The sequence below is a fragment of the Camelus dromedarius genome, chromosome 8 (assembly GCF_036321535.1).
Source record: "Camelus dromedarius isolate mCamDro1 chromosome 8, mCamDro1.pat, whole genome shotgun sequence".
Lineage (NCBI taxonomy): Eukaryota > Metazoa > Chordata > Mammalia > Artiodactyla > Camelidae > Camelus > Camelus dromedarius.
In genome coordinates, this window is record NC_087443.1 from 67689770 (window position 1) to 67710817 (window position 21048).

Below are 21048 nucleotides of genomic sequence, written 5' to 3' on the forward strand. Positions count from 1 at the left end.
TGTCAGAGACCACATCCATGGCAAATCTGCCAGCGTATTTCTTAAACTAGTTTTACTTTGGAACCATAAAGTAATTCCTGTTTTGTGAATGAGAATAAACCTATTATGCACTAATATAGCTACACCCAGCATCCGCTCTTGGGGAAGAGAAGTTGGCCTATAGGGCAGGGTAGGTCACATTTCAGCGTTCTGAAGCGCCTGGCAGTGTGGCCTTAACAGTGAGAAACCACACCCGCCCGTTTCTTGGTTTTATTATGATAACAGAAATATATTTGCAGCATGTTGACAAACTCATTCGGAGTAAACAGAGTCGTCTTAATTGTAAGTTCTAATGTTTTAATGCTAAATCCGGCGATAAGTCAATGTTTCAGTTTGGCACAGCCAACCGCATGGTCTCCAAAAATAGCCTTTGACACTTTTTAAAGCAAGTCAGTGGTGTACTTAGGCTGTTCACAAAAGGCTTCATTCTTGTCTACAAATGGCAAACCTCCCCTTCACCCAAGCGTGCCCAACTCGAGTGAGGCTGGAGAAAAATAGACACTTCCCCTGTGTTAAGGCATTTCTCCAACTCTTATTCCCATCAAAAAGGAAAGAGTTTGAAGTATATGGGGAAAGCATGCTTAGGAAAGGTTATCTTGATTTTTATTTAACACGCCCGCCCCCTGAGTTTCTGAAAGGTCCATATTTCTGCATAGCTGAAAACATAGATTCCACCCTGGAGAGATCTCCGGGCTGTTCATGTTACACTCTGAAGCCATGTGTTTTCACATCATGGCAAAACCCAAGATGTAGGCAGATCCCTTGGCCCCTGTTGGCTTTGGATTTTAGTCTTTTCATTGTTCTCCACTGTAAACTTATACAGGAAAGGACTTCTGCACCCCTGAATATAAGCACGGTCAGTAATGTTTTCCCACAGATGCCAACGACGTAGCTAACCAAGACCTAGGAGTGGTGGGTAAGGGGAAGGAAGATGGGCAGAAGTCCGTAACTGCTGCGGATGGGGATACAGGGCTCACTCAGTGCCCCCAGAGGCAGCCACTCCCCTAGGAGGCTTTGTCAGCCCAATAACCATGGAAACCGATGTGGGGAAGCCCCTCCCCAGCATAGGCAGCTCTAGAGCTTCTAAGACCCTCCTTAGCCATGCAAAGGGATGGTCACAAAAATAATAATACCAGCCCTTTACTTTTATGTTGGCTATATGCTCATCACTTCATCTGGTTTATCTCATTTAATCCTTACTACAACCCTATAGGATAGGTTTTGTGATTATCCTGAAGCCCAGATTGCTAAGGACTTTGTCCAAGGTCACACAACAGAAGAGTGGCAGAGAACCAGGATCCAACCCAGGAAGACCGGCTCTGAAGCTAACACTCTCATCCTTACACTTTGCCGTCTTTCACTCTCTAGAGGTTGCCTTTCAGCATAACCCGATCCTGTTTTTCTGCCTTGTCACATTCTCTTCCACTTAGCAGTAATTTAGCAATGGGTGTAAGATGTCATTATAAGTTACTGACTTCGGGTAATTCACTGTTCTCTTGAACCATTTTGCTTAGGAAGGGTCAAAGCAGTTCTTAGCACCGTGCACTTGTGCAGTTTTGATAGCTGCGGGGAACAGACCCCCGGGCTGGTGTGTCCCCCTGAGGTCATGGCCCTGCTGCATTTTGAGGGTTCGCTGAATGCAGACATCCTCAGGACTTACAGCTCTCCCGGGAACCCATCCTGCACACCTTTATAAGTGTTCTTGGTCCTCAGTGGCTTTCACTTATGCTCTGTACCTGCCTTCCAGTGTCTAGACTGATGGATTCTGTAGGTAAAATGCCCGACATCCCTCCCTCTGCTTCCCCCTAGGACAGTGGTTCTCAAACCTTTAGGTCCCAGGACCCTTGTACATTCTTAAAAATTATCAAGAACCCCAGAGAGTTCTTGTTTGTGTGAGTTACATCTATCAGTATTTTTATATTAGAAATTGAAACTGAGACAAATTTAAATACATACGAATCCATTTATAAATAGTGACAGTAAGCTAATTACCCATGAACAAACATTTTATGAGAAATAACTATATTTTCTAAAACAGAATGCGTCAGAAGGGGGCATCGATTTACATCAGTGCAAATCTCTTTAACATCTGACTTAATAGAGGACTGCTCGGGTCCCAAGTACTTCATGAATCTGTCATGATGCCACACATCTAGTAGCCTCTGAAAAACTCCACTATACACTGATGAGAGCAGGAGAGTAGGAAAGGTAGATAACATCATAGTATTATTATGAAAATAGACTTGACTTCCTGGGCCTCCTTTTAAAGGATCCCTGGACCACGTTTGAGAGCCATGCCCTCAAGTGTGGCTGATACCTACAAAGCCACACTGATTTGAATAAAGGAGGAACAAGTTCTTAAGCAGAAGGCAGGTGGTCTCCTGGGCTGCAAGTCAGCTTACCTTTCAGCAGTGTCTCCTGTGCTCTTCTGGATTCACAGGCACTTCGTTCTCTGCCCCTTCCCTCCAGATCTGTAGGCCAGGCCATGCCACTCATCATGCTCATTAGACAGCAGAATACAGGGTCTTCTCTTCCGTTAGACCATGAGCTTCCTGAGAACACGAGCCCCAGCTCTGTTTAAGCTCATTCTCTAATACCAAACACATGATGCCTGGCACATGACAGGTGAATTTTGCAGAAGTGAATGAAGTTCCATGATAAAGGTATTTGCAAACAATCCAGGCAAATGAATACGTTGGTTTTTTTTTAAAGGAAAACCCAAATATGTCTCCTCTTTCTCCACATCATTCATCATTCATCAAAATATTTATTGATACCTATTACTATGCCAAGCACTAGAATAGGTCATGGGTACAAGAAAGACTGAGGCAGACTTGAATCTTGCTCTTGTATAATCCCAGTTCCTGGAGGAGACAGTCAAGAAACGAATAATTACAGATGGAAAGAAAGAAAGAGGCTGCTGTAACCAAAAGGGGAGTTGAGGCAGGAGGTTGGACTACTTCAGTCTGGAAGATTGACTGTACCACTTCCCTGCTGGTATGCTATCTCCCTTGGAACCCAAAGAGCCATTTGTTAGTCTACAGACAATTTAACAGCTACATTGGGGTGTCATTTGTATACCATAAAATTTACATCATAAACCTACTGCTCAGTGATTTATAGTAAATTTACAGAGCTGTGCAACCATCACCAGGGTCTATTTTAAAAATATTTCTATCACCCTATGTGTTCCCTCATGCCTATTTGCATTGAATCAATCCCTGCTCCCACTACCAGCCCCAGGCAGCCACTGATCTGATTTCTAGATATTTCATATAAATAGAATCGTACGATATGTATAGTCTTTTGTGTCTAGCTTCTTTTGCTCACCACCATGTTTTTGAGGTTCATCTATACCTCAGCGAGTATCAGTAGGTTGTTACTTTTTATTGCTGAATAGTATTCCACTGTAAGGCTGTACCACATTTTGTTTACCATTCACCAGTTGGTGGACACTCAGATTGTTTCAAGTTTGGGGCTATTATGAATATGCTACTGTGAGAATTTGCATACAAGTTTTGTATAGACATATGTTCATTTTTCTCAGGTAGATACATGAGGGTAGAATTATTGAGTTTTATGGTATGTATATGTTCATTTTTTTAACTGGCAAACTGTTTTCCAAAGTAGGTGTTCCCTTTTACACTCCCACCAGCAAGGTACGAGGACTCCACGTCCTTGGAATTGTCAGGCTTTTTGATTAGAGCCATTTAGTGGGTGTGCTGTGCTCTCTCATCTTAATTTGCTTTTTCCTATGACTAATGAGATTGATCTCTTTTTTTTTCATATGCTTATTCATGGTTTGTAGTCTTTGGTGAAATGTCTATTCAGCTCTTTTTTAATTTTATAATTTTTTAATTGGGTTATTTGTGTTCTTAGTGTTGAATTTTGAGTTTTTATCTTTTTGCTCCTGGATAGAAGTCTATTATTAGATATATGCTTTGCAAATATTTTCCCTCAGGCTGTGGCTTGTCTTATTTTTTTTAATGATGAGTTTTGAAAAGTAAAAGCTTTTATTTTGGTGAAGTCAGTTTATCAAGATTTTATTTTATGGATTATGCTTTTAGTGTCTTGCCTATCCCAGGGTCACAAAGATTTTCTTCCAGAAGTTTTATAGTTTTAACTCTTACATTTAGGTCTCTGTTCCATTTTGAATTTTTGCATATAGTTTGACAGAATGGTCTAAGATTATTTTTTTTTAATATGGGTATTTAATTCTCTTCACACCATTGAATTGCCTTGGTTCTTTTGTCAAAGATGAATTGATCATAATGTAAACGTTTATTTTTGAAATTTCTATTTTGTCCCACTGATCTATAAATCTATCGTTACATCAATACTACACTATCTTGATTACTCTAGCTTTATAGTAAGTTTGAAATCAGTTGATATAAGTCCTCCAATTTGTTCTTTTTCAAAATTGTTTTGGCCATTCTAGTTCTTTCCATTTACATATACATTTAAGGATTCACTTTTCAATTTCCACAAAAAATGCATAAAGAAAACTCTGATATTTTATATGGATTGCACTGAGCTTTCGTCTTATTGATACTGAATTTTCTAACCCATGAACATGTACTTGTTCTCTATTTATTTAGATCTTTAATTTTTCTCAGCAATATTTGGTAGATTTCAGTGTGCAGGTCTTATACTTATTTTGTTAAAGTTATTACTAAGTTTTGTATTCTTTTTGACACTATTTGAATTAAGTTGTTTTCTTAAGTTTATTTGCACACTATTCATCACTAGTATGTAGAAATACATTTGATTTTTTGTGTTGATCTTGTATCTTTCAACCTTGCTAAATTCATTTATTAGTTCCACTAGCTTTTTTGTAGATCCCTTAGGATTTTCTACACACAGAATCAAGTCATCTGTGAATAAAGATACTTTTACTTCTTCCTTTATAATCAGGATGCCTTTTATTTCTTTTTTATGCCTGACTGCATTGGCTAGAACCTCCAGTACAAGGTTGAATAGAAGTAGTAAGAGCAGACTTTTTTGCCTCATTCCCAATCGTATGGGGAAAGCATTCAGTCTTTCATTATTAAGCATGCCGTTAGCCATCGGTTTTTCGTAAGTGTCCTTTATCAGGTTGAAGAAGTTCCCTTTTATTCTAGGTTTGTTGAGAGTTCCTATCATGAATGGGTGTTAGATTTTGCTGAATGTTTTTCTGTGTCTAATAAGATGAGCATGTGTTTTTTTGTCCTTCATGCTATTTATGCAGTGTATTTACACTAATTGATTTTCTTATATTAAACCAACCTTGCATTACTGGGATAATGCAAGTCATGGTGTTTAATCCTTTTAGTATGTTGCCAGATTCAGTTTGGTAATATTTGTAAAGGATTTTGGTGTCTTATGTTCATGTTGAATATTTCTTGTGATGTCTTTGTTTAACTTTTATATCAGGGTAATACAGACCTCTTAGATGAGTCAGGAAGTATTCTCTTCTGTATTTTCTAAAAGAGTTTAAGAATGTTTTCTTTGAATATGTGATAGAATTCATTATTTAAGCCGTATGGTGCTGGGCTTTGTGAGACGATGACCAAATGGCTAAAATTAAATGACTAATCCAATTTATTTACTTGTTAAAGGTCCATTCAGATTTCCTATGACTTCTTGAGTTAGTTTTTATAATGAGTGTATTTCTGGGAAATTGTACATTTCACTTAAATTGTCTAATTTTTTTGACATAAAATTGTTTAGAATGTTTCCTTATAATCCTTTTAATTTTTATTAAGTCAGTAGTGATGTTCCTCTTTCATTCTTGATATTGGTAATCATGTCTTCTTCCTTTTTTTGGTCATTCTAGCTAAAAGTTTATCAAGTTTTGTTGATCTTTTCAAAGAGTCAATTTTTGGTTTCATTTATTTTCTTTATTGTTTTCTCTTTCCAAGCTCTTTGATTTCTGCTCTAACCCTTACTCCTTTTTTTCTGCTTGTGATGAGCTTAATTTGCTCTTTTTCTAATTTCTTATTGTGGTAGCTTAGATTATTAATTTGAAATCTTTTTCTTCAAATTAGGAAAATAAATTCCCACCAAGTTCTGCGTTGTTGTATCCCACAAATTTTATTGACAGTTATTGTTTTATTTTCATTCATTTCAAAACATTTTATAATTCCCCTTGTAGTTTCTTTTTTGACTCATGGATTTATAAGAAGTGTGTTACTTAATTTTCTAATCTGGGGATTTCCCAAATTACTTTCTTTTATTGTTGATTTCTAACTCAGTCCTGTTGTAATTAGAGAACATACTTTTTATTATTTAAATTCTTTTAAATTTATTTAGACTTGTTTTATGGCCTATATATGTACTATGCTGGGGGCTTTATCACATGATTTTTAAAAGAATGTGTATTTCTACTGTTATCAAGTGAGATGTTCTATAAATATTAATTATGTCAAGTTGGCTGATAGTATTGAGGTCTCCTTTACTGATTTTCTGTCTGGTTATTCTATCAGTTTTTCTGAGAGCAAATTATTGAAATCTGCAGATATAATTACTGAGCTTTCTATTTCTCTTTTCTTTGGTAAGTTTCTGCTTCATGGATTTGGGGACTTGGTTATTAGATATTTGTATGTTTATAATTGCCATATCTTCTTGATGCATTCACCCTATTATATTTATGAACTGTTCTGTCTTTGTCTCTAGGACTAGTTCTTGTCCTAAAGTCCATTTGTCTAATATTAATGTAGACACTCCAGCTCTCTTATGTTTACTATTTGCAGGGTGTGTGTGTGTGTGTATATATATATATTATATATATATATATATATATATTATATATAATATATATATATTTCCTTCTTTTAACTTTCAACCTATATGTGCTTTTGAATCTAAAGTGTGTCTCTTTAGACGGCATATGTGTCTTGTAGACAGCATAAAGTTGTATCTTTTTTATCCAGTCTGACAATCTGCCGTTGATTGAATCACTTAGTCCCGTAACATTTGTATGATTTTTTATCTTGTCGGATTTATGTCTACCATTTTGCTGTTTGTTTCCTATTTGCCTTGTATTTTTGTTCCTCTGGTTCTTCTTTTCTGCTTTCTTTTTAAAAAAATAGATATTTTGTGTGTACCATTTTAATCCATCTGCTGATTTCTTAACTACATTTTTTATTGTTATTTTCTTAGTCTTTGTTCTAGGAATTGCAATATATATCCTAAATTTTCTCAATCTACTTTAGCTTACTACTGACTTAGTTCTAATAAAACATAGAAAGTTTATTCCAATATGGCCATTTTCCTCCTCTTCTTTTGTACTATGATTGTCATATCTATATATTATAAACCAAACAATACTGATTGTTGTAATTATAATTATTGCTTATGCAATCTTTATGTTCTTTAAACACATTAAGGGAAGAAAAGAGAAAATATATAGTTATACAGTCTTCCATATTTACCCTACATATTTACCATTTCCAGTGTTCTTCATTTCTTTCAGTGGATATGAGTTACCATCTGGTACCATTTCCTCTCAGCCTGAAGTATTTCTTACTTAGTATTTCTTATAAGGCTAATAAAAAATTCTCTCATTCTTTACCTAGAAATGTCTGTGTCACCTTCATTTGTGATGAATGCTATTGCTAGATAGAGAATTCTTGGTAGACAGGTTACTCCTACACCCACCATTTTATTACTTTGAGTATGTTGTTTAACTCTCTTCTCCATTGTTTCTGGTGAGAAGTCAGCTATCAATCATACTGTTTATTTCTGCATAATGAGTTATTTTGAACCCTTGCTGCTTTTAAGATTTTCTCTTCCAGTCATTATTTCTTCAAATATATTTTTCTGCCACATTTCTCCTTCTCTCTTTTCCTTCTGGGACTCCCATTGCACATGTGTTGGTATGCTTGTTATTGTCCCACAGGTCCCTGAGGCTTTGCTCATTTTTCTTCAATACTTTTTATCCTTCTCATCTTCAGATTGGATGATTTCTATTGGCAGATGTTCAAGTTCACTGATTACCATTCATTTAGTTTATTGTACATTTCAACTCTAGAATTCTTTATAGTTCCTCTTTCACTGTTGAGATTCCCTATTTGTTGAAGCATTGTCATCATAATTTCTTTTAATTCTTTATACATAGTTTCCTTTAATTCTCTGAATATGTTTACAATAGTTGCTTTGAAGTCCTTGTCTGCTAAATCCAACATCGGAGTCACTCAGAATCAGTTTGTATTGGCTGCTTTTTCCCCCTGAATATGATTACCCTTTTCCCTTTTCTTTTTTCTTTTTGACATGTCATAATTTTTTTGCTGGAAACTAAACATTTTAGATGATATTTTGTAACAACTCAGGATTCTGATGGTTTTAAGTAGCTTGCCTGAATGTAATCTGCAGGGTCTACCTCCCCTGCAGTCTACTCAATTGTTGCTTTTTTTTTTTTTAATTCTGATTTTTATTTTACGAGCCTTGCTTCCTAGGAGTTGCCCCTTTGTGCATAGCTTAGTGGCCAGCCAATGATCAAGCATAGGTTGTGCTCAAAGACCTTGAACCCGTTAGGCTTCCATCCTCTGCCAAACAATCTGTATGTGGGTTGAGAAGAACATTCAAAGTTCAGCCAGTTCTCAAGCTTGCCTTGGCTCTGACTTTTCACTGGGGTCTCTCAGGTCTTCCCAGCACATTCGCATATTTTCCCAATCGACAAAAGATGTGAGGATAGCTTATCTGGCACATCCATGGCTCTCTCAGTTCCAGGGTCTTCCCATCACATTTTTGGTTGGTCTGTAGCTCACCCCAACCAGGACTGCAACCCCGGGCTAGCAGAATTGTGCTGTTTCTCCCATTCAGTTTCCTACAGAGTTTGCTACTTTTATTGACAGTGCCACCAAGCATGGGTTTTGCCTTCTGCTCCAAATCAAGTCAGCCTTCTCTAGCAGTCCCACCCTCATAAAACCATCATTCCAGCCAACTAAGTTAGGGGGTGAGGTAGGGATCTTCTTACCCAAAGTTCTGCCAGCTTTCTATGAATAAACACCTCTCAATTTTTTTTTCTTTTGCCTTTAGTCATTATCCAGAACCCTGAAAGCATTGTTTTAACGACTGTTCAGTTTTAAACTTGGGGGGAGGATAGTGAATTTGTGGACCTCTTCACTCAGAGCTGGAAGTCCCCTGGTACAAGAATTTTGCTAGTCTGCATAAAGTATTTAGGATGTGGTTGTAATGAAAAGACCTTATCCTCAATTCCTTGTGGATGTTGGCCACTTATTTCCCAGAATTCCCAGTCCTTCTCCTCAAAGAGCTTCAGGGCCTGAGGTTCCCCAAGACGGCTGATGATCAGCTCCACGAGTTTTCACGCCACGCATTTCCCCCTCAACAGTGTGATGTCGTGTCTGCGTGTGCTGACATCAGCCCATTAACTGACCCAGAGGCAACAGGTGGGACCTGTTTTGGGCAGAACTGTGTAAGAAAAATGGCCTAGTCATTAGCCTGTTTCACTTTCATTTATCTCTGTCATCGGGGAATACAATATAGATAGTATCAGGCCCAACAAAAGGTACATTCTGATATTATTTTCAGTTTTTTTGTCTAGACAGGGAAGGCTAAGCACTTGGATATCAGAAATACCTACCATGAAAAATAAGAAAGATGGGCTCGGTGGAAGGCCAGAGGGGGGTAGCCTTGCTTGTTGGCTTTCTCTCCCTGTATTCTCTTTTTTTCCTTAAAGAAAAAAGTTCAACCCCACCACCCACTCATCAGGTGATTGGAGACTGTAGTTGTAAAAATGTGCTGCAGGCAAAAGTTCTGAAAAATCCCAGAAAGTGTTGAAAACATCTCTAAACAAGGTATTTTTCTCCTGCACCTTTCTTGCTAAAGGTCCCAATTGCTGCCAAGAAAACTAGTGAGAATGTTAGCTGCCAAATAAAAAATTTATGACAGTGTTTGGCAAAGGACTATCTCGCTGCTTGTTTTATACATTTCCACAAGGCCCTTGAAGGCGGCCTCTTTCTCCTTGCCTCCTCCCTCCCCCCACTTTGGGTCCGTATACCTTACTGATCACTGTTCAGGGTTGTTTTCTAATAAAACAGCAAACTTCTATAAAGCAGGATTAAACAATATAACTTTTTTCCCCTTCAGTAACCTCTGAAAATTTGAGGGAAATATTTTCGAATATGATGTGTTGCATAGAACGGGAAAAGAGGAGTTGGGTTTTGCTTGTTTAGAATAGGCACATTTTTAAGGGAAAAAAAATGAACCTTTTCATTAAGGACCGTAGATTCCTAGTGGCAGAAGGAATCTTAGAAATCCCCCAGACCTTGCACCCAACATTTTGAAGATAAGGAAATGCGGGCCCAGAAGGAGACAGTGTCCTGATTAAGGTCGCACAGCTATGCCCAGCTGGGAGGAGAGCCTGGCTTTTGCTTCAGTACTACGCTGTACCCCACCCCCACCCCCGATGTCGCACCACAGCCCACATCGCTTTTGTGTGTTGGGGACCCCTCCCTCCTCACAGCACACATGTCCTTACAGTGTGTTTAATGAGAATTAGAATTCTGGGATATTCTACTTTGTGAAAATTAACACATTCCCTTCCCCAAAACTCTTTTTTTTTTTTTAAATCTAACTCATTAAAAGTGAGTCAAGATAGGGCAATAATACTACTGAAATGGCATTGCTGGCCCATATCAATTAAAACCTCTAAAACCTCCAGGATGAGTCACTAAATGTTTACAGGAGACTTTTAAAAGGTGCTGGGGCAGGAAGGGGGAGAGGAGTGGAATGGGGGCATGTTTAGGGGAAAAAAAAGTTGTGAACCGAGTTTGGATGTTGATAGTGATAATTACATAGGCTGGTGAACACCCTGAAATATTTTGCCTGTCTGTCTGAGAAAGCAAAATTATCTGTCTCAGTCTTTTCAAAACAGTTATCAGATTATGCTTTCATTGTTAATTAGTGCTGTTGAGCACGCATTTCATCATTCTTACTTATTCAAAAGCCTGGCTGCACCCTTGTTCCTTGCCTGGCTTCTGTCTGTAGGAGCATCTGCCGGCGATGCTGAAGCGCAGGGCGGGCCGGGGCCGCGGCTGCCTTTTGCTGTGGCTGCGTTGAGGAAGCGAGTGGTATTTGATATAAAGTACTGCGGACAGACCAGGAGTAAGCGGATTATTTTAGACAGCGTTAGGAGGTAACCGGAGGAAGATTAGCTCCACATCAGGCAGAAATCATAAGCAAATTAAAAACCTCCCCAATTAGTACAAGAAACCCAGATTTGTGCTGTTTGTGATCTTCTGCTGAAGTGTCGATGTTATGGACTCGATTCTTGATTTAAGTTGAAATGTTGGCATTTCCTATCAGTGCATGTTAGCATCTGAGGCTGTGTACTGGCCTAATAAATGAAGTAAATCCCCGTTCTCCTCGGCTGCCAAGTATTCCCCATTCTGGCGTCCTATACGTTGGGTAATGTTTTATTTGGCCCTGGAATAATCTCTAGGGCTTATTATAAGATTTCGATACTAGAAATATTCGACATGACTCCAGCGTCCCACAGGTAATCTCTCTTGTTTGTTTGTCTTACGGAACATGTATCATGCTGAAGTCATAAAAATGGAGTGTGCAAAATACCAGATGCTGCAAATGCAATTATGTCCTTAAAAATAGCTTCCTTGGTGGCACTGCTTGAAATCTGAACTGGGCCCTGTTTTTTTCAAACAGGGTGGCGCTTTTCTGCTAAGCTACTGATTGTGTGCTGTGACAGGAAGCACCCCATCCCCTTCTGAGGCCACCATGCAAACATTCAGGTCATTTTGGAATCAGACCAGGCACTACAGGCCTTCCAACACCGTGGCCGTCCCAGGCATGTTTCTGTTTTATTCTCCAAGTGCACTGTGTATTCCCTGGCGTCTTGACCTCTGATGTTTTACAGTCAAGTTGTATATGGCAAAAGCCCTCAACAGACTGAGCCCAATTTGTGTGAGGAAATTGGGGTAGCTACACCCTTCGTTTTAAAATTTAAAATGCATTCCAAATAAACTTTTATTTCACCAGAATTCAAACAACTGCAAAGCTCAGAATTTATTTTGCAATCTTATCCAAGGAGGAAGGTAATGTTTTTGTATCTGTGTGTGGAGGCTGATAAATAGTGCCTGTTTTTGTAAACATAGCGCATATTCATTACAAAAAAAAAATCTGGAAAATGCAGTGAGTCATAGAAGATTTTTTTAAAAAATCACCATGATCCCAAAACCTAGACACAATCATTACTTTCATTTCAATGTATATCTTTCCAGTTTGTGTCCAAGTTTATACATGCTTTTCCCTTTTGCAAAAGTAGGGTCATAATATATGCAGTATTTACAACCTTTGCTTTTTACCTTATTTATTACAGGCAAAAAAACTGGTGGTCTTCATGGCAGGTAGGATAAGACAGGACCCTCTCACCCCTTCTGAATGATCCAGAACAAGTCTTTTCAATGGAGTTTTAGTATTAATTCTATTTTAGTGTATTTTTTCTTTGAAAATTATCAGTATCCGAATGGCCTTTATGGCAACTCTCAATGCACCAATGTTATGTGAAGTATTATCCTAGCACCCTATCTCTTTAAGGCAAACTTTGAATTTTTCTGTTTTTGCATGCATGAACTAATTTGAACATCCTAAGAACCTTGAAGGTAGGAAAAAAAAAAAAAAAGCACAGATGTTGTTATCCCTGATTTGATTCATAAATGCAAAGTGAGCTGCAATGGAAGATGCACCATGACGCCAGCCATTATTCTTCCCACCAGGCTCTGCGCGTGGTCGTTGAAATTGGACCCGATTTTAAACACCAGCTTTGCCACTGACGAGCTGTGCGATCTTGGGCAAATTAACCTCCCTAAGCCTCAGTTTTCTCCTCTGAAAAACGGTAACATTGATATCTTTGTCACAGACTTGGAATGAAGATTAAATAAAAGCACTTGTGTGAAGCACTTTGGATGATAAAGGGCCCCCAAAAAGACAAATAAATTTTACCATTGTTTTTCTTTTTCTCACACATTCCCTCTTTCTTAAACATAATAAATTATTATGTTTCTTTTTCCAATGGACTCAATTCTTAGTTTAGCATTGTTTTAAATAATAACTGTATGTGTAATAATACACAATTTAAGAAAATGTAGAAATACATAAAGATAGAAAGCAAACAACACTCACCACCCATATGCAAACCCTTGGCTGCTGTGTGTAGCTCACTGCTCGGCTACATTTCCTTTCAGTCTTTTTTTTTTTTTTTTTTTTTTCTGTGCAAAGGCTTGCAATTGTTTTTACACAAACCAACTAGTGTCTTGAACTAAGGAATGTAGGTGGTAGTTAAAGTATGTGCTTTAGAGCACGTGGTCTACATGCCACCACACCCTGCTCTTGCTTCCGGATCTTTAAAGACGTGTCCCTTTGAGATCATACTTCCATTGGCAGGAAGCCAAAATGGGGAGTCAGATGGGTGGTCTTGGCGGAGATGCGATGAGGATGTTTTAAGAACCTGGGGTATTGGAATACACTGATAAGTCCCTCACCCACTGATCCTGTGGCTTTGGGGTAAATTGTATAAAACCCAGCGCACCCATTCACAAAACCAGCTTCTCTTACATAGAAGGACAGGCCTGACTTCAGCAGAGGCCACCATCCATCAGGCCCAAATTCAGCCTCGTCACCCAGGGCATGGGCAACTCACAATTACTACATTCAAGTAACTTCAACCACTGGGAAGAAAAGCCTTTCCTAGACCCTTAAAAGGTGTTCTGTTCAAGCCGAAAGGAAAATTCCAACAGCTAGCATCTCCTGTCAGCTAATTTGATAGTCCTCTATGAAGTCAACCATTAGTGAATACATTGATTCTTTTTTTCCCCCTCTTTTTCAGTTCTGCCTTGGCTATTCCCAAGATTTCTCTGAACCAGTTGGGCAAAATTGATTTTTATTAGTTCCACTGGCCTTGTGGAAAATTATCTCATGAACTGGTTTTTATAGGAAGACTCAAAAGCACAGCACAGGGTAAAAAATAAGCCTATAGCAGTCAAAACTGTTGTCTGAAATGTCTTCAGACTGGAAGGCTGAATTTATTGCACAAAACAAGTACCAGCAAGGCGGAGGTGTGCAGTCCTGCTCATTATCACTGGAAAGGAGAACCAAAAAGTCGAGTAAAAAATTAAATTTTAATAATGCCAGTGATATTTTCTAAATCTTTCCTGACAGCAAGATTCTCATTATTTTTATCTGTCTCCAAGTAGGTTCTTTTAGTCCCATCTCAGAAATGGCCTCAGCTATGATTGTTTTCTGGGCTTTAAAGCATCTGAATAACCAAATATACACAGAGGGAAATATACTTTAGATTGTTCAAGGAAGGGCCGTGACCGTGGTAACGTTTCGGCTAGCGTATCTGCAGCCAACATTTGCTGGGAGCGCCTTCTGCTTCCACAAAAGAGGTCCGTGTTGTTAAGACAGTTGAAGTAAATCCTCAAACAAAGGGGACCCCGCATCCACTGCACTTGGCCTACAGAGGAATCCACGGGCCCCAAGTCCCGAGTTTGGGTTCGATCCAGAAATCACCCCATGCTGGCCATGAAAGGGGGTTCAAGGAATAAGTGGAAGTATCCTATTGTTTCAGTAAATGTGCAAACTCGCCTTCCAAGTATCACATAGCACAGAATTGTTTGGGGGATATGAGAGAAAATAAAGCCAGAATTATTAAAGTAGCCAACCCACAAAAATGTACATTCTTTTTGTTTTAGTAGTTCTTCAGTGTCTGTGTATAAGCCTGTCTTGGTCCCACCAGGATTTATAGCAATTTACCTAAATGTATCCAATACAATAGATTTTTTTATCTAGTAAATGAAGTCTGGAGGGAGGTTAGTACACAAACTGTGGAGTAGCTCATAAGTTTGTGAGAGGTGGGCCACAAATTTATCTCTGGGCATCTGGCAGGCGACTTAGAGAGAAAGATGGTTTCAGTTACATGAGTCAATATCCAAGAGATAAAAACACAGCTCCTTCCCCCACCGCGACGAGACAGAACACCTTCCCATGGGACCTCATCACAGGGACACACACCGTGCCGGGTAATAAACATGTTTGAGAACATCCTTACAGGAAATACGAGTTCCACAGGGTTGTCTCTTACTGTCCCTCCGTGTGAGCAGGTGGCGTGGCGCTGAGCACAGAGCAGAGCGCGTGCGCGAACCTGAGCGGCGCGGGTGGCGGGGGGCTCTCGGGGGCTCTCGGGGGCTCGGCTGCTCCGGGGAAGACTCGTGTGTCTCTGGGAGAGATTGGCCCCATTCTTTAGGCCCCTCGATCAACACTGTTTCCCTCAGCTAGACTTCTGACGAGTGTTCAATCGGGGAGTTTGAGGCTGCAGCCAACTCCGTTAGGGACCTGGAGTGACGCCACCGTATACTGGTAATCAGGGGCCCTCGCGTTGGTTGGTAGCCAGTTAGGGGGCTGGGTTTCACATCCGCTGGTGAAACGACAAGGGAACTTGAGGGCAGCCGCTCCGGAGAGTGACAGAGGAAAGAATGGCTGCTTCTTTCTAAGATTTAGGCTGCTTTTTGGCTCGCTTTCGGTCAAGATCCTTCCTGACTTAGGGTTGAGTTTTCTATTTATTGCAGCCAAATGAGGGACCTGAGAAAGAGTTCAAAAGCCGCTCTACTCCTTGGCAGCTTATTTTCTTTATTTTTCTCACGTCCACAGATGTGGTCCTCAGCCAGCATCCTCAGGGGTGCTTGGATCATATGTATTTACTACCATTTTAGAGATGGGGAAACTGAGGCACATTGACTTGCTTTTCACAAGATCACTCAACAGATTGGGAATGGAGGCCGTCCTGCAAACTTTTTGTTGCCACTCCGCCTCCAAAGGAGATCACTTGGTTTCCTATCTCAGGCCTCCTGGCTTTTGAGACACTGCAGATGAGATGCGCAGCCTCCTCCTCGAGAATCACCAGCCAGGCTCTCCAGCGCGTTCTGCAGCACATTCTGTGAGGGGCAAGGGGCCTGCAGATGTGCGGTCCAGCCCTGACCTCTGCCTGTGCTTTTCATCGCCTCATGAGAGGTCCGAGAGGCACGCACAAGCTGGTCTGTGGCTTCTGTTGACCTCTCTCTGGCCTTCGACCCCGTGGTTAGGAATCAGTTATGGGCTAAGTTGGATGCACTCAGTGTGGAACCTGGCTATTGATGTTCACGCCAGGCTGAACTTGGGACTTCCGCAGGGCCAGGAGGGCTGGGCTTTTCCTGCCTCAGAGGGAATCTCCAGTAACGTAGGGAGATTTAATTCGGTCCTTAGTAATCAGTTAGAGGTCACAGAGTAAAGATCAGGGCCGCTCTGCCCCACAGACAGATGTGCTTTGTTTGGCTACCCAGTGTTTTGGGAAACTTTCACTTAGTTGCCAATTTTTTTAAGTTGAGAGATTTCACGGAAAGAACAGTTTCTGGCTTCTCTTGGCAAAGAAGATTCTGGCTGCACTGAGCCCACTTTGCATCCCAAGAGCAATCAGGCGCAGCCTGTCCCCCCACTCCCCGGTTTAGAAAGAGGGCAAGTGCTCCCCGCTCTCCCGTCCCCTCTCCTGAGGCCTGCGGAGTCCCCCTCCCCCGCACCCGTCTGCCTTCCTTGATTAGAGAAGAGAATTGCACACGTTCCCAGGCTGGCAGGTGACGTGGCTTCACCTGCACAAACCTGGGGATCCTGCTATCTGATTGTCACCCTGCCCCACCCTCCTCCCGCCCAAAGAACTATGAGTCAGCCGTTGTACTTATCATTAAAAAGCCTTCAGAGGAGACGTTCTTAACCTGGGGTTCACCTGCTCAGAAATGATTAATGCTGCTTTGGGGTATGTAAAATCAGTTTAAAGCGAAAGATCAGGAAGAAGATATCCTAAGTTTGAGCAGACAGTGCACAGTCTGCTGGATGTCTCTTGCACATGGCCACCCAGGGAAACAGGACAGCCCAGGGATTCGAGTCAGCAGAGAGCCCCGCCGCCTGGACTGGAGCCCAAGGGCAAAGGGGCACCTCATGGGAGCTGCGAGCAAGGAGGACCTGTTAGGAGCCACAGTGCAGACGAGCTGCTGGAAAGCCCGAGAAAGAAAGGGAGGAATACCCCAACTTCTCTCTGCCCCCCACCCCCAGTGTCCTGCCAGGGTCTCCCATTGGCTGAGTGCAGTGGGCAGCCAGCCTACAGGGTGGTGGCAAGGGTCAGCCTCTTTATGATACAGAGCAAAGCAGAAGGGACAAGAAAAGGATCTGAGGACACACAGCCCCAGGACTGGCACAGTGGGGATGTGAGTTAAGACACACGCCATTCAGCCATGGAACCAAATCTGGATGAGAGAGAGAGAGGGAGAGTGAGAGGCAGAGAGGGAGAGAGAGAGAGAGAGAGAAAGGGAGAGAGAGAGGTTCTGATGTGATGATCTAGAAAACGTAACCACATCCCTCAACAGTTGACAGAGATGCAGGTGGCTGATAAACCTCTGCCAAAATGTTTTATTCTCGCGACATCAGAAAAAGGGTGCGAATCCCTGACTCTTAAGAGATAGGTATCTAATGTCAGATCTTGCAGGGAAATCATGTTAAAAACCACCACAAAAGCCAAGGCAGCTGTGTCTCCACCAATGTGACCTCAGCCGGCCCTGATCCAGAAGAGGCACCTTGGCTGTCGAGGGGTGGCCCCAGGGAAGCTAACAGAGCTGGAAAGGGCAGCTTCCGCCTTCCTGGATAACCGAGTAGCGCTGAAGGTGGGGCTCCCAGGAAAGTGGCTGACCCGGGACCCCACGAAGCAAGCTAATCAGGTCCAGCACTGGAATGTGCCCCACAGGAGTCTGCAGAGGACTCTGCAGGCTTTCCAGGCCAAGGCACCTGAGCTGGGGAGGATGTCGACTGGAGGGGAGCAGGCAGTCAAATAAGGAGGCGTCACAAGGACCCATTGTGGGGCGATCAGGGAGTGATAATAGGGGTGGAAAAATAAAATAGTAACTGTGATGGTTGTTTACTGAGCAGTTACTCTTGCTAAACACTGATCTAAGCACTTCAAGTTGAATTTACTTATTTATTTATTAATGTAATTCATTGACCCCCATTTTTCTGATGAGGAAACTGAAGCTTTGTTTCTTTGGAACTTTCAGATTCCTTGTATTGGTAACTTTCACCTTCCTTTTTAAACAGAAGGTTGCCAGACGATTGTCCACTTTTTATTTTGCCGAGTAAGAGGGTAGTTTCCAAAGAGAGACTTGGACATGGGGGACAAACAGTGGCATCTATTGTCACCATCACACCACAAAATGAAGACTATTTTCATACTGAAAGAGCCAAAGGACATAATCTCAGGGATGTAATGAAGTAACATGCCTGAGTGACCTGCAGGACTTGGGTGTGGCAGGTCCTGGATTCGAATCCAAACACTTTGGCTCCAAAAATGCAGCCTCAGCCCCGCAGACAGATGTGCTTTGTTTGGCCGCCTTCTCAGGAGGGTAAAGAGAGTGGGGGGCCTTCAGCCAGGGAGGGGCCGGGCCCTCAGGAGAGCAATGAGTTTCCTTCACAGTACAGGGGCAGTCCCCAGCGGGAGTGGGGACCCTCCCCTCCCTCAGGGCACCCAGCAGGAGGCGCAGGGGGAGGGTGGGAATCGAGAAAGGGGTGATCCCCACCTGACACTGAGGATGGTCGCCTCGCATGGAGAGCATCACCAGGGCCACATCTGGAGTGGGGCTCGCCTTCTCCCTGGGTGGGCCTGAGCCACCAAATCCGGGTCCTCATAAATCCAGATCATTATGAAGATGAAGTGACATCACACAGGCAGCAAACACCCAAGGCCAGGAAAAGACACCCTGCCTTTTTAAGACCGTCTGGAAGTTACATCTGTGCCCACACCCCATGCTGAGAATACTTAGAAAGATTCTTTTATCACATTTCACGAAAGGCAAAACTCAAACACAGAGACTTTTAGTCCTTTCCTGAGATCACACAGGGAGTCTTGCTGGTCGTCCCACCTAAGTTTCTTTTCTGTCTAGCACTCTCTTCTAGCAGATGGGTTCAATTCAGTCTTCCGCAGACTTAGAACCTTTCCACAGCTTAGCTCCTCACCTGTTTGATAGGTGAGGTCAACATCATAAAAAATTGTGTGATGAGGTCACTGGGCAATGGACATTCACTGGTGAGCAACCCCTGGAGGACAGTTGCTGTTTCCTCTGTCCCTGAATCTGGGGAGGGATCCAGTGATCATGCATTTACCTAAAAGAGACAGGCTGAAAGGACATAGCCCAGGTGCCAGTGACAGAAGAAAGCTGATGAACTGTGCTTCTGAATAGAAATGAATATTATCTCCATAATTTACTGAGCATTTACACTGGGCACTGAGTAAAGAGTTGACTTTGGTTAATCAGTGTTGTGTGTGATGTTAGCAAAATTAACTTGCGTGCCCAACTGCAGTGTCTGTGGACAAGAGTGTAACGATGATGTCAAAGACAAAAAAGGCAAATCTGATGCAGAACATAAGACACAGCAGTTACTTAAGTAATCACTTTATGTGTCCTGCAGGGGTGGAAGGTCAGACTGGAGACAAGGGTTGGGACTTCAGGGAACTCCTTTGTCAAGATGGGCGTGGTAATAGTCTCCACCTCATAGGATTGTGGTGAGGGTTCAACAGACTGTAGAAAATGCCAGAACAGCACCTGGCCCGCAGTCCACACCCCATTAACACGAGCTGCTGGTGCGGTGTGGCTGCGGCTGTCCTCACCGCCACTGATGTTGCTCTTGGCATCACCATGGCAACCACGCCGTCTAGCCCTGAGGAGGAATCGCCAGAGTGTAGATCTGAGTGGGTTTTTCCAGCTCTGGGGTTCACAAACTTTTACATGTCTTGGGTTTGGGACTTTTTAAACAGAGGACTGAAGGAGGATTGTCCTCTTTTGATTTCCATGGAAAGAGTTCATTTCCAATGTCCAAATAAGGACACTGGGGAGAAAACTTACCGTCTACTATCACCATCAGTCCATAAAATAAAGGACATTTGGACACTGAAACAGTAGGAAGGACACAACCTCAGAGAAAAGGGCAGTCCTTGAAATTGAGTCATCTGATTTTCAAAAAAAGAGCCGCTTCAATGTCATTCTTTTCTCAATGTCATTTCAGCCTGGAGTTTGGGAACCACCGTGGTCCACCCTCCCGTGCCCTCCTTCATTGTGTATATAAAGTGGGACTGGGTTGGGCTCAGTAAGAGGTGGAAACTGACAGGTTTTGAGTTGTATTCCTTGATTTTGTTGAATGGTCCCAATTAGCAGGAGGCGTGTTTGGAATTGCCGTTACGGGCAGTCGCCACACTGGTCCTGGCTGCTAGGGTGAGAATGAGTATCACCGTGAAACAGGAACGGGGCTGGGGGTCTGAAGACCTGACTGGGCCCCAAATGGTTGACCTGGGCACATCCCTTTACCTCGCAAGGCCTCAGGGTCCTCAACTCTAAAACAAAGACTTCACACTAGGGTGTAGAGACCTTTTCCAGCTCTGGCAGTCCACAAACCTGGGAGGGGTTACATACACCTTGCATTTCTAGAGCATCCTTATTTAATTTTCCTCAAGTTCTTTCCAAGCCCTTTGATTGAAGCAAGCTACCTTGATCCTACCTGAAAGCCCAGTGGCCAGCAAAGCTCTCCAGGCTCCCTGCCGTCTTCAGTCCATATTTAAGAATGGCAGCGGCCGCAGTGTCCAGGCTGAAATTTGACGTGTATGTTTGGCATCATAGACTGAGGTGTAACTGTACACTGCCCATCAGACCCTGGCGGACTTATCAATGGGCTCCGACAGGTACTTGCTGGCCGCCTTCCAGGGCTCGGAAGGTCTCCACAAGCCAGCCAATGGGATGCCCGCCCTTTGCTTTAATGTTTATGCGACCACCTCCCAGGGAAGGCTCCCCCTTCACAGAGGGACAGTGTCACCGTGAAACCCAGGTAGATGCCAGTCTGTGGGATCGAGAAGCCTGGTGGGCCTGGGGAGGCAGCAGCTTCCTGGACTCCTGCCTCCACCTCCCCACCCAGCCCCCGGACGTGCCCCAA

General features: G+C 42.3%; 1 protein-coding gene across 8 annotated transcripts in view; it reads left to right on the forward strand.

Annotated features, from left to right (window-relative positions):
- VTI1A (vesicle transport through interaction with t-SNAREs 1A) overlaps window positions 1-21048 on the forward strand; it is a 334543-nt gene that overhangs the window by 301565 nt on the left and 11930 nt on the right. Inside the window, exon 9 of one of the 8 annotated variants that reach the window (XM_031461753.2) lies at window positions 12774-12994. The exons of 4 other annotated variants lie outside the window; for them this stretch is intronic. In XM_031461753.2, coding sequence (XP_031317613.1) covers window positions 12774-12927 — 154 coding nt within the window. In that variant the 3' untranslated portion in view covers window positions 12928-12994. Of the gene's footprint in view, window positions 1-11703; window positions 12104-12376; window positions 12429-12773; window positions 12995-21048 lie in introns of those variants that run through there. 3 more of the 8 variants (XM_031461754.2, XM_064488410.1, XM_031461755.2) reach the window with 3 other exon arrangements.